The sequence below is a fragment of the Mycteria americana genome, chromosome 3, assembly GCF_035582795.1.
Source record: "Mycteria americana isolate JAX WOST 10 ecotype Jacksonville Zoo and Gardens chromosome 3, USCA_MyAme_1.0, whole genome shotgun sequence".
Taxonomy (NCBI): Eukaryota; Metazoa; Chordata; class Aves; order Ciconiiformes; family Ciconiidae; genus Mycteria; species Mycteria americana.
The window spans coordinates 39483373-39496727 of NC_134367.1; the positions used below are offsets into that span (position 1 = coordinate 39483373).

Sequence of the window (13355 nt, forward strand, 5' to 3'; positions counted from 1 at the left end):
GTATTTAAAAGACATTTGGATGAGGTACTTAGAGACATGGTGTAGTGGTGGTCTTGGTAGTGTTAGGTTTACAGTTGGACTCGATGATCTTAAAGGTCTTTTCCAACCTATACGATTCTGTGATTCTGTTAGCGTTTTCAAATCTGTATCACTTATTTTTGACTGATAGAGCTATTGCCTGAGTTCTGTGGGTTTTATCAAATTAGTTTCCTCTTTGAGGAATGGTTACATATCTTAAATTTTGTATTATAATATGATATAAGCCATGATCTTTTGATTATTGAGCGATTCAGGCTCTTTAAACAGTAGGTTTAAGTTTCTGATTTTTCTTAGAAAATAACTACAATGACTATTTCTTAGGTATGTGTAGATTTGCAACCCACTAGAAAGGATTAATTCCCAGCATGAAAGCTGTTTGTGGAGTGTTAGAAATAAAATGTTGAATATGATTTTCTGTACAAAGCTTCAAGGATCATTTTCTTGAATTTCTGGAATTTATCTTCCCTAGTAAACTGTCTCTAAAGATACTTTTGTGTATAGTCTAGTAAAACATGTTCTTGATAAATTGTTATGGTATGATCAAAATTAACTTACAAAACTTGAAAGGATTTTTTCTAGATTATTGATAAGTAGCAATGACGGAAGGTTTCATAAATAAGTATCGTGCACATAAATTTCTTTAGATATGTCCTAGCTCTTAAAATTACTGAATAATGTATTGTGAGAAGAAAATCCATATATACTTCTGTATTTTTTCAGTGTTCTTAATGAGTTCATAATGAAAAACCCAAGCCTGGAGAATAAGAAAGATCAAAGAGATCTCCAGGTAAGAAATTTGTTTTATGTATGTCTCTCTTGAAAATATTGAACAATAAATGTTTGAATTTAATACAATTATCTGATATATCAGTTCTGTAGTCTGAAGTGACTCTTTAGTATCTTCTACTTAGTACTATTTGTAACCTATTGAAAATGATCTCATTTTCAGTGGAGTTATTAATCACTGATAATATAGAACAGAAGTGATTTGAAAGTAGTTCTATACTTAATTAGTTATATAGATTTTCTGCAAAACCACCTCAGGACAACAAATACAGCCCTTCTGCACAAAGTTCTTAAAATGCTTGGGTTTTTTTCTACCAGGATGTAACACACAAGATAGTGGATGCCATTGGGGCAATTGCTGGTTCTTCCTTGGAACAGACTACTTGGCTAAGACGGAACTTAGAGGTTAAGCCTTCCCCCAAGATTATGGTTGATGGAAACAACTTAGAATCAGATGTTGAAGGTAGTTTCATTTTCATCTTTATTTTAAACAAAACATTAATTATCAGGCCAAAATGAACAAAGAGGACAGCTTTACTATATTTGAATACATTAAAAATGCTTCAGTATTGTTCAGGCATTAGTATCTGACGCAGTGTATGTGGCAATGTCTGTACACCTTCAAAATATGTGCTATTAAAATATGCTTATAAGGTAAATAATGGGTTAAGAAAACTAACTTTGGACATTTTTTTATTATTATTTTCATTTAGATATGTTGTCTCCAGCAATGGAAACTTCAAACATAACTCCATCTGTTTATAGTGTCCATGCATTGACCTTACTTTCTGAGGTAAATGTCTCCTCAGATGCAATAAATACTGTCTTATAATAACCTTTTGTATTGTGAAAATCTTTGGACTAGAAGCTTGGGGAGAGGTTTGATGGGGAACACTGATGTGAATGGATTCTGGGTCCTGTCATGTAGCAATATAGAAAACTTTATTACTAACCCAGTTGCAAAGATTCAGTGAGATGGATGAGGCATAAAGCATGGCCTTTCACATGTGTAGTATAGGAAACTTTTTTGGTGGCAAACTTTGTGTGTTATTAGTGATATGTGTTATTTACTGCTGATAATCGCAGTCAATCTTTGAATTTTTTTTGTTTGTAGCTTATTCAGTAGAGTGCTTTGTCCAGGAGCTTATGCTTCTGTGTTTTTTACCTTTGTTTTAAAAATGATGGGATCTTTATACTCTGGATTTTGTTTAGGACCTGCAATTTGATCAATTCTATCATAAACTTGAACGTTCAGTAAAGGATGTTATACAAAAAAATGCCGAATAGTAGATAAAAAGCAATTTGAGAGTGCATGATAACATATCTTCCTCTCCTTTTACAGGTTTTGGCTCACCTCTTGGATATGGTTTTCTACAGTGATGAAAAAGAGAGGGTTATTCCTTTGCTTGTAAATATTATGCACTATGTTGTTCCCTACCTCCGTAATCACAGGTATCTTTACAATTTATTGAATTGATGTAGATCTCTAAAGCCAGTTGAAATTTGGTGGGTGACACTTAAGTTGAAACAGACATGATAAGGAGTAGATGTCTATCAAACTTTCTATAAAGCAACAATTCAAAATTGTTTCATGTTGATTTTTTTTTTGTTGTTTAGTGCTCACAATGCATCCAGCTATCGAGCCTGTGTCCAGTTATTAAGCAGTCTTAGTGGGTATCAGTATACAAGGAGAGCATGGAAAAAGGAAGCATTTGACCTCTTTATGGATTCCAGTTTCTTCCAGATGGATGCTTCGTGTGTTAACCAGTAAGACTTTTTTTCCTGCTTATATCGATGGCTGTTACAAATTTTATGTATACCATTACACAAAAGTATGTATAATGTGGACCAAAATTTCCCAACAGATCTCTGTTGAGAGAAATAAAGAAGGGTGTTCTGTGTTTTAGATTACCATGTGAAATATGAAACTTGCTTACCTAAGGTACATTTCTATGCACAAGTCTATTTTTGTCAATTTCAAGATTTTTATTTTATTTTACTTTTTCTATGAGGAAAAAGTGGCTAACATTTTATAGAATCATAGAATGGTTTAGGTTGGAAGGGACCTTAAAGATCATCTAGTTCCAACCCCGCCCCTGCCATGGTCAGGGACACCTTCTACTAGATCAGGTTGCTCAAAGCCCCATCCAACCTGGCCTTGAACGCTTCCAGGGATGGGGTATCCACAACTTCTCTGGGCAACCTGTTCCAGTGCCTCGCCGCCCTCACAGTAAAGAATTTCTTACTAATATCTAATCTAAATCTACCCTCTTTCAGTTTAAAACCATTACCCCTCGTCCTATCACTACCCTCCCTGATAAAGAATCCCTCCATATCTTTCCAGTAGGCCCCCTTTTAAGTACTGGAAGGCTGCTATAAGGTCCCCCCAGAGCCTTCTCTTCTCCAGGCTGAACAACCCCAAGTCTCTCAGCCTGTCCTCATAGGAGAGGTGCTCCAGCCCCCTGACCATCTTCGTGGTTCTCTGGACCCACTCCAACAGGTCCATGTCAGTCCTATGCTGAGCTGGACGCAGTGCTCCAGGTGGGGTCTCACCAGAGCAGAGCAGAGCAGAGGGGGAGAATTGCCTCCCTCGACCTGCTGGCCACGCTTCTTTTGATGCAGCCCAGGATATGGTTGGCTTTCTGGGCTGTGAGTGTGCATTGCCAGCTCATATTCAGTTTTTCATCCACCAATACCCCCAAGTCCTTTGCAGGGCTGCTCTCAATCCACTCGCCACCCAGCCTGTATCCATGTTTGGGATTGCTCTGACCCAGGTGCAGGACCTTGCACTTGGCCCTGTTGAACTTCATGAGATTCACACGGGCCCACCTCTCTAGCCTGTCAAGGTCCCTCTGGATGGCATCCCTTACTTTCTTTGAGAAGGGTGTTTTAGAAATATAGTTGTAGTTTCAGATCAAATCGCACCAAGTAAGTGGTACCTATGTAGCAGAGAGCTTGGATTGGAAGCCTTAGCCTGAATTAAAAGAGCAGAAAAAGCTCTGTAAATATTCCTGTAAATTCCTGCTTTTTTCTTGCTTTTCTGATTTGTGTACAATCTTCCTCTTTTAGTTGGAGAGCTATTATGGATAATTTGATGACACATGACAAAACCACGTTCAGAGATTTGATGAGTAAGTATTTATTGATGTAGTAGTGACTTTTCTCCAAGGGAAACATTAAAAAAGGGAAAACAAATATCTTGAAGAAAACATTTGTTCAACATTTATTCCAATCTGTTTTATTTATTCAACATTTTTCATGTTTTCTTCAACTACTTGTTTCTGGAGATCTGTAAATAAGATAACTTGAACTGAGAGAATTTGAGATCATGCTGGCACACAGTGAATTTTGCCTATATGGCAAAGTTGATTAAGCAGAGCGGGTGGGGGTGGGTTTTCTTGGTTTGGGTTTGGGGTTTTTGTTTTGTTTTGCTTTAAGATCTGACACTAACTCTGCTTAAGGAAAAATTGATTCTGCACATACCAAACTTCTGAGCATCTATACCTGCAAACTGTGTTTAAAAAAAAAAAAAAAAAAAGGCTAAACTCCCTTCCAAAAGCCCCCAAACCCAGGCACTATTGTGTATACTTACAAGTTTTCTTTCAACATGTATTTTAAATCACTGTGGTTAAAAATACAAATTGCAGAACATGCATCTTCTTAAGATCTGCTTTCGAACTACATTAATGCAATGAAAGTAAGAGTTATTTGTGCCTTAAAGTGAAACAGAAGGGAAATTTTGAAGTTTGTCTCTGCACTATGCATTTTCTCTTTCAGCACGAGTGGCTGTGGCTCAGAGCAGTTCACTCAATCTGTTTGCTAATCGAGATGTAGAGCTGGAACAGCGTGCTATGCTTCTGAAGAGACTGGCTTTCGCAATTTTTAGTAGTGAGATAGACCAATACCAGAAATACCTTCCAGACATACAAGGTCAGTAAAAATGTATCATTTAGTGGACTTCTGGACTCTGATGTTAACTGAGGAATATTTGTATGACAGGGTAGCAGCAAGTAAATTTGTCCCCTGGAATATCGGTGTGCAGTACCGTTTCTGTGGCTGGATGCAAAGTTTCTGCAGATCTTGGTTAGAACGTTTTCAGTCTTAAATGATTACAAACTACACAGACTTTGTGATTACCAGTTGACTTTTATCCAGATTATTTCACTGATCTGTCATTTTATACGTTGATCAATGTCCTTGGGTACCTGCAACGTGTGTTTTAACATGAACATCCAAGGGATAAACACCTATCAACCAGGGATAAATGGAAAGGCTGACCTTGAGGTTTTGAATTCTTGACTTCTCTAGCTGTTTTTTCTGCTCTTCTGTTTATCTGTCCTATTTACCACTGAAGAATAGCTCTTCCAGTGACATTTTACATTAGTGATTGGGAATGGGAGCTGCTTGGTTTTGTTCTAAGATGATGCAAATAGTTACAGCAGCAGCTTCTAGATATCTTGTCTTTTAGTGCTACCAAGGTGGACACTTTTGTCTCTTCCTCCATATGGAAAGTCAACTACATCATCTTTCTTGTTTCATTTGTTTCAGGGTTTATTCTTTGAAGGTTTTTTTTTCCCCAGTCAAGTCAGTAGCTGGGTTTACTATGTTCAAGATATCAGCTGGTTTTACTGGTCTGAACTGCAAAGTGCATGTGTTGATTTGACTGAAATATTTCTTTATGTATCTGACTCTGTATATGTTGAATGCTTAGAGGTGGTTATGGTTAAATAAGAGCGTATTGTCCCTATCTAATATCCCATGTACTATGATGATGTAGCCTTTTAATAATAATAATATATCCTAGCTGTTGAGGCTGTTGTTGTATTGTTTGGAATCTGTTAACTCCTCTTTTTGTAACGGGTGAAACTCTGCATAAGATGAGCAAAACTCCCAGATGCACTATTGCATTTATGTGGAGAACTTCAATCAAAATACGCAACTGCACTGTTCTGAGGTTTCTCGCTTTTGTTCCTTGCTTGGCAAAAGGGGTTATTTTTTATGTTGACAGAATAAAACTGTAGCAAAGTACTGAAACAGTAACATGGCAGATACCCTCAATTTTTACTTGTAAATGAGGGAAGGAGGAAATGCTAGTTGGAATTATTCCGAATTGAGGAAACCTTGTTGGCTTTTTGTTTCAGAAAGGCTGGTAGAAAGTCTCCGTTTGCCACAGGTGCCCACCCTTCATTCCCAAGTGTTCCTGTTTTTCAGAGTATTGCTTTTAAGAATGTCTCCGCAGCACCTTACCTCACTTTGGCCAACCATGATCACTGAACTGGTGAGTTGCAGTTAGCATTCATGATTTGGAAGACTGGTGCAAATTTGACACAACCTCATTCTTCCTCAACATTTTTAAGAAAATCTCTTCTAGATATTGTGCATGTAAATGTACAATGGACACAAATTGGAAGCTGACTTATTTTCATAGTCTTGATATCTATTTTTTGCAGCCAAATAGAATATCTGTTGGCTTATGCTATTTAAGCTGTTCAGATGTCTCCTGAATTAAATCTGCATTTGTGCTCATTGTTCCCTGCTGAATCCTACTTCAATTGCTGCCTACGTATGTGTGCCCTCTCCACCATTCCCACTCCTGCTGTGCTCAGTGTTCCCTGTTTGTACTTTCCTGGTCATTCAGCCTTCTTCCTCCAGTGATGAGGATGAGAAGCCACATAAAGGAGGAGTCAGAATCCATGTTGTATTGGCAGTTGATGGTCATTCAAAATCACATTGCAGCTGAAATTTTGTAACTAGATTTATACAAGGCTCAACTCAGCTTTCTTCTTTCTCTTGTTTTACTCTGCATAACAAGACAGGATAAACGTCTATTTTCAGAGATGCTACCTGCGGAGTCTCCAGTGTTGGCTGTTTGACGCACTCTTTTGGGTTTCAGCTTTGGCAATGGGAATGGAGGAGAGTGGCTGGTGCATCCTGTGGTCTGTTTAGCCTGTTAGCCAAGGAGTTCCCAAGGGACTGGCTGACACAGATAGCAAATCAGAATCACTGCTGTGATGATTTCTCTTTTTTTTTTTTTTTTTTTTTTTTTTAATCTGTAGGCACCTAACCTAGCCCTTAGTTAACCACAGATCTGAGCAATAGCAGGAGAAAAGTTACATAAAGTATTTTAAAGATCAGGTGCATTGCTTTAGCAATAGATGCATTTCATTTTGAGCCTGTCAATAGTATAAATATTAGGAAACCCATTTTACCCAGTGTGGCCCTCTGATTCCTGTGCTGTCCCCTGGCCTTTACACAAGTTACCACAGTCCTGGAACTATTTTCAGTGGACACGACTGTGTTACTTCTGGGAATTCACACCTGAGCTTAACTGCTCCATTATGTGATTCTTTATTCTCATTTCCTTTAGGTCTTGCTCTCTTTCTAAGTAGTGGAGAGGATTAGCCTCCGAGATCTTTCCTGGCCATAAAAGAGCCAGTTTCTTATGGCCTTTCTGCTACTCAGGCTATATATAAGGGATGAAAGAGCTTTAGGGTGCTAGTGTCCACTCATAGTTCAAGGGGTTATTTCATCATCCAGGAATGGAAATAAAAGCTCCCAACGGTTCCTCTAAGGCTTATTACTCAGACTTCCCTACAGCATTTTCCTGACTCACAGGCCATAAAAAATGGTATTAAAATGTAGCATTTGATCTTCAGGTACAAGTGTTTTTACTGATGGAACAGGAGCTCACTGCTGATGAAGACATTTCCAGGTAAACTTATGAACTTCCCACTTGTTTAACTTGGTAACAGTCTCCTGGCACATTCATGGACAGTTGAGTCATTCTTTAGAATAATTTGTCTTAAAAAGAATTGTCAAGCTCAAATGAGAAGGACAAGTAAAGGGTATTTCAGTCTGACTGCAGTACCAGGGACATACTGTTCAGGACAAACAAACAAACAAAAAAAATCTGTGTCAGATTGCTCATAAACCACTAAGGTAAATTATGCAATACAAGTATGTTAGTTCTTTCAGCGTCTTCCTAGCTAAAATGACACTGCTTCTGCAATTAAAATATGCATGGCATGACTTTATAGCTTTTGTGTATCATACACTTATTTAGAATAAGACTAATGCACTTTTTTGTCTAAATAAAAATGGGGTTTCTTCTAGTGTTAGAAAGACATAAAGGTGAGGTAGATAATTTTTCTTGTTTCATTGTCCATTTCTATCCCATCTACCTTCTGCACATTATGATCCAATTTCAGTCAATGCTAGCAGTAGAGGCAGATTTCTCAAAAGTACAGGACTTATTTGCCCAAGTCTTGTTCTTTTTTTTCTAGATTCTCTTTGTTCTTTTGAAGAATTTTTCCCTAAAATAAAGTAATCTTGACATGACTGGCAATTTTAAACTGTCTTTTAATTTGGATGTCTGATGGGAATGAGATACAGTGTAACATGTTTCTTATATATTAACATTGTATCATATATATATATATTAAAAAAAATAAATAAATTAAAATTTAAAAATATCTATAAAAACATACAAAGCTCCACCCATAGCACAGACTTGCAATGTTCTGGTTTGATTTATGGATTCAGGATTAAGTTGGTAAATAAAGAGTTGTGTGTTTGTAAAGGCAAGTAAGAAAAATGATGTTCCCATAGTGGCAGAAGGCTGTTATGACTCACCTGCCTGCTATAATTTATTTTAGAACTTCTGGCCCATCTGTTGCTGGTCTGGAGACAACGTACACAGGCGGCAATGGTTTCTCCACATCCTACAATAGCCAGAGATGGTTGAACCTGTACTTGTCTGCTTGCAAATTTCTGGACTTGGCCCTAGCTTTACCATCTGAAAACCTGCCTCAGTTTCAGATGTGAGTGGAAGACACTGTCATTTAAGTCTTTGGATATTTGTCTATGCCTCTTGGTATAATTCTAGTGTATAAAAATCTTTGTTTTCCTATTTTGTTTCCTTTTCTGGCCTTCACCCAGGGCAGCCCACAGTTCATTCCCTCCCAGTGTCAAAGTGGCCCCCCAGAGCAAATGATGCCACACACCAAATGAGTTCAAGCTGGTTTGATTTAGCCTGTGGCAAGAGATTCTCCACACTTGTGAGCTAATCAGTAATAGTGATTTATTCAAGTATTTTATTTTTAAAGTATTTAGTTGCAGCAATGTCTAAGAACTCAAAATACACCCACACGTCTCAGTGACTAATGCATGAGATCAGACGACTGTATGTTGTCGCAGCATGACTTGCTTAAATTACTCCTACATGATCTGTCTAGAAGATGTTGCAACAAACCTGCTTGTGAAGGGGACCCCATAGGTTTTTCTAGGTCGGTAGCATTCATGTGTGCAAACTGCTTCCTCTGTGCCTCTGCAGTCCTGTTCTGTTGGAAAAAAATGAATGCAAAACAACTGGCATTTGCTGAAGACCCTAGAAATGAGAGGCCACCAAAGACAAAAGAAAGTATCTCATGCCTTCCTTTACACTGCACAGTGGCGATTGCGTGAGAGCTGCTGCCCTGGCATAGCCCTGTAGATATTTGGTCACCTCTAATTATCCTGTGATTTAAAAGATGCTTGTGTGGGCTGGAGGATGGAGGGACTTGCACACATTGTGTCAGTTTGTGCCCTGTAGTATTTCTAAATCTAAAGCTAATCTTGAAGGTTCCTTCATTTATTTTATTTTCTGGGGATTTGGCTCATAATTCTTGTTCAGTTCTCCAAGCTAATCCCCATTATTAGCCAACCTAGTTTTATTTAAGTCGTTACTCTGCATTTCTGGAAAGACAATAGTTGTGCTGAATTACACTGTCTTTTATGGCATTCTCATGGAGGCTTGGATTGAAGTTTTAAGGACAGAAACTTTGATTTCCTTTATAGTTATAATGCAAGTAGCCAGTCTGCAGTGCAGCAAGCGGCAGGGAGGGAATGGTCGCTTGGCCTCGTTGGCCTATGAATAGGTAAAATAAATGAGTTTCTGTTATCAACATGGTATATTGAGAACGTTTTGTGTGTTACAGTAAGCATTGCAAATGTGCAGCAAAATGTTCTAAATAACTTACGTATTTTATAATTCAGAATCGCTTTCAGTTCTCTTGCACACAATGAAGATGTGAATACTACTGGTTTTGGCTTCTCTGTCTTATCTTGCTCTTGACATCTGTAAGAAACAGATTCTTTCTTTAAGAATATTTGTTTCTTTAAGAAACTCTAAAGGAAAAAGACAATGCTACTTTCTCGGCCATGTTGCCTCCTGCTTTTCAGAATGTTTCTTTCCTATTCTTTCTTGTCAAAGACTGATGTTTTTTTGTGTGGGTTGGTCTTGGTTCCCCCCGCCCCCCTCTTTCTTTGATACTTTCATCCTGCACTCACTTTTTTAGATGTAGCAGAAAAGCCTGCATGTTCAGTAAGGATAATGGCTGCTTGTGTTATCTCATGACAGGTATCGTTGGGCTTTTATTCCAGAAGCATCAGATGATTCAGGCTTGGAAGTACGAAGACAGGGTACACATCAGAGGGAATTCAAACCGTATGTGGTGCGTCTAGCAAAACTGCTGCGAAAAAAAGCAAAGGTATGTTGCTTTCTTCCAGTTTTGCTTTTCATTGAAAACTTTCATGTACAGTAACTTACAACACTGTTTCGTTTTGGATATTTTTATTTTTTTAACAATGAAGAACGGAAAGGAGTTTATCTGGTGTGGGAGATTCCCACTGGAGTAATCTCAAGTTAGCATCGGGCAAAAAAACCCACGTGTAGGTATATAAAAAACCAAAACAAAACCCAAACCAACCAAACAACAAAAAAAAACCCCAAACCTGCTATGGTCAAAAAAAGATTACGGTCAGTGACTTTGGAGTTTCCAATTAAAAGCATTATTTGTATTATTTGAGTATTATTTGAGCATAAAATATGCTTCAGTGTCTAATATATTTTAACGTAAAATCACTTTCAGATAGCCAGTCACATATGTAGATACTAGTATAACTAACTACCTTTTGAAGTAGAAAAGCATTTTGGTTGTTAATGATCACATTTAAATATTTAGAAAACTGTTGCTTTCCTAAAAATGACAGAACCAAGAGTTTTGAGACTGTGCAGAGCCAGGGAGGGCTGGGTTTCTTCCCTGGAGCAGTTACGATGAATGGAAGAAGGCAGGGCGCAGTAGAAACAGTTCTGGGGAAATCTTGGCTGCACACTTTGTAGAGTGGGAGCAGAATTAGGGTTGTCATTATGTTGGTGCATGAGGTATATTAAAACCCTGGTTTGGGTGGGGTGGAGGCCTGATCCCCTAATGAAGCTGATGGAAGCTGGGCAAGCTCTGTCCCAAGGAGTTCCCTTCTGCTGCCACAAAGTAAGAGAATTGCGGTCAGATACTTTGCTGCTGCTGCTGTGAGGACAGAGCCCCCCTGGGCAGGCACTTCACTGGGAAAGGTCGCTGTGTGGGTCAAGGAAACGGGGAAGAAGCTCGAAGCCATAGTGGAGAAAGCTTTGAAGTTTCATTCTTGGGTTTCCCTCCAAATAGATGGCATTGTCAGGGCTGTAACGCTGGCAGCTTGCTGTAGCTACTGCATTTGCAATCTCTGATGAATGTTTTCACTGAGTAAAGAAACTACTGCTGACATGCAAGTGGCTACATCAAATTTAGGGATAACTTAGTTGTAGGCAGATCTGAACTATTCAAGCAAGGCTCACAACTATAGGGGATAAAACAAGTATCTGAAGCATATCTGCATTCTTCATTTTACTGTTTTTCAACCATGAAGATGAGACTAAATTTCTCTTCTTGCATGTATAAAGGAATAATCAGTATTAACTGACTGCTAATCAGGTATAGCCTCTAACCATGATGTTCAATGTAGTGTGCTGTACCTGTTAGAAAGTTGTCACACTCCAAATAATCTCTCTGCATTGAATTATAAATTACATATGATGTATAAAATATACATGCTGGAGAGTACTGTACGTTGAGATAGATGCATGAAGTCAGGACTTCCACAGTATCCTTCAAGAATATAGAAAACTTCCTGGAATTTCTGGAACCCCCTAGTCACGGCAGCAGTTGCGCACTGTGAACCATAGCTAGGGGTATGATGATGAGATAAACGCGAGGTAATGAATACTGACTTCCGGGCCATTTCTTCTTTGGGCAGAGGAGCATACTGTTGCATATAGCTGCAGGTTTTTCTTAGAAAATAACTGTTTCTAAGCAAAATGTTCCAGTGGATCTTAATTTTCCTTCAGGGCACTCTGACTAACGCTCAGATTCATGTAGTATGGTGTTGCTCAGGCTCTGTTGTCTGAAGGAAACGTGCTTAAAACCTCCTTCGGCACTACTGGCAATAAACAGAAGAACAAACTGGCAGTGCTGTTACTGTCTAATAGTGTCTTGGCCGCGCTGGCTCCAGAGCCTGCTGTTTCTGGACCATGGACTCGTTGGGGTGGGTGATTTTTCTAGCTGAAGCACAGCACCCAACCAAGCAACCGCACGGCCTTCATGGCAAGGTATTATTTTGATATATGAAATGCAGTCTCAAAGTTCTCCTCTTTCCTTCCACAGGACAAACAGGAGGACTTTAAGACGGTGGTTTTGGAGGGAATGGAGATGGCCAAGCATCAGGTGAGGGTGGCCTTTGATGCTTGAGTTGTGAAACAAGCTCACCATAATACCATCACCTCAAGGCCCTGGGCAGTATTTAGCTTTCAGTAAGAACTGAGAGAGATCAGTCAAAGTTGAGAGATTTTTGAAGTGAAAGAATCATGAGGGCCCTTATTTTTATAGATAACTTAAAAATAAATTGAGTTGGTTTCCCACATGAAATAGATTACAAAAAGTTAATGTTGGTTGTAAGAAGAATTATGATTGCGAACCATTAAATAATAAAATATTTTTTACCAAACGGCAGGTGTGGAACACACAATCCCTGATCAGTCTGTGTCAAATTAACTGTTGTTTGAAGTATCTGAGGAATTAGTGGTGTTTGCTTAGCAGATACTGCTGTGAGGAAGTGGCTTGGATGGATTATATTTCATTGCTCAGAGAGAGTTAGTATTTGCACATGCGCCCCATTTGGTTGGCTGCTGTGTAACACTGACGTGTGCTGGAGGTAGTCCGTGCTCACCACTCACCAGTACTAAGCACGGTAGAGAACCAGTACCCAAAAGCCTCTCCTGTGAATCCAATGTGAAGTTTTTAAAGGAGAAACTTTAAAAACTTGTACCTTCATTAAATGTAGGAGGCATCAACAACTCCTTCTGTGTTGGAATTCAGTCTTCGTTCTAGTTCGTTATGAGCCTTTCTTTTCTTGAGACTTGTAGAGCTAGAATAGTAATCTCCTCTGACAGGGAGCCAAACCACCAGATTAAAATACTAAATACATTCATATTTAATTTTAACCTAATTGCTTTTTGTGAAACGGATATCATGTAGGCACCTGAACTGCAAGACAGTTGCTTCACTTAAAGGGCAAAAACTGTATTTGCTGAAGTTATCCTCTCTTGAAGAAAATCTGTTTGCTCAAAGGCTGTGCAATGAGTAATCCTTACCGTGCGCTCTGCTCCCACTGCTGTTCCTTCC

The 13355-nt window shown here is 38.7% G+C and overlaps 1 protein-coding gene across 4 annotated transcripts in view; it reads left to right on the top strand.

Annotated features, from left to right (window-relative positions):
* The window catches only part of DOP1A (DOP1 leucine zipper like protein A), a 69890-nt gene that overhangs the window by 54748 nt on the left and 1787 nt on the right, over nucleotides 1–13355 (top strand). The window contains exons 26-37 of one of the 4 annotated variants that reach the window (XM_075498274.1): nucleotides 760–826; nucleotides 1144–1288; nucleotides 1539–1618; nucleotides 2168–2277; nucleotides 2443–2592; nucleotides 3895–3956; nucleotides 4603–4755; nucleotides 5967–6103; nucleotides 7482–7537; nucleotides 8481–8645; nucleotides 10223–10352; nucleotides 12339–12398. In XM_075498274.1, the coding sequence (XP_075354389.1) occupies nucleotides 760–826; nucleotides 1144–1288; nucleotides 1539–1618; nucleotides 2168–2277; nucleotides 2443–2592; nucleotides 3895–3956; nucleotides 4603–4755; nucleotides 5967–6103; nucleotides 7482–7537; nucleotides 8481–8645; nucleotides 10223–10352; nucleotides 12339–12398 (1315 nt within the window). Of the gene's footprint in view, nucleotides 1–759; nucleotides 827–1143; nucleotides 1289–1538; nucleotides 1619–2167; nucleotides 2278–2442; nucleotides 2593–3894; nucleotides 3957–4602; nucleotides 4756–5966; nucleotides 6104–7481; nucleotides 7538–8480; nucleotides 8646–10222; nucleotides 10353–12338; nucleotides 12399–13355 lie in introns of those variants that run through there. The other 3 variants (XM_075498275.1, XM_075498276.1, XR_012775171.1) reach the window with 3 other exon arrangements.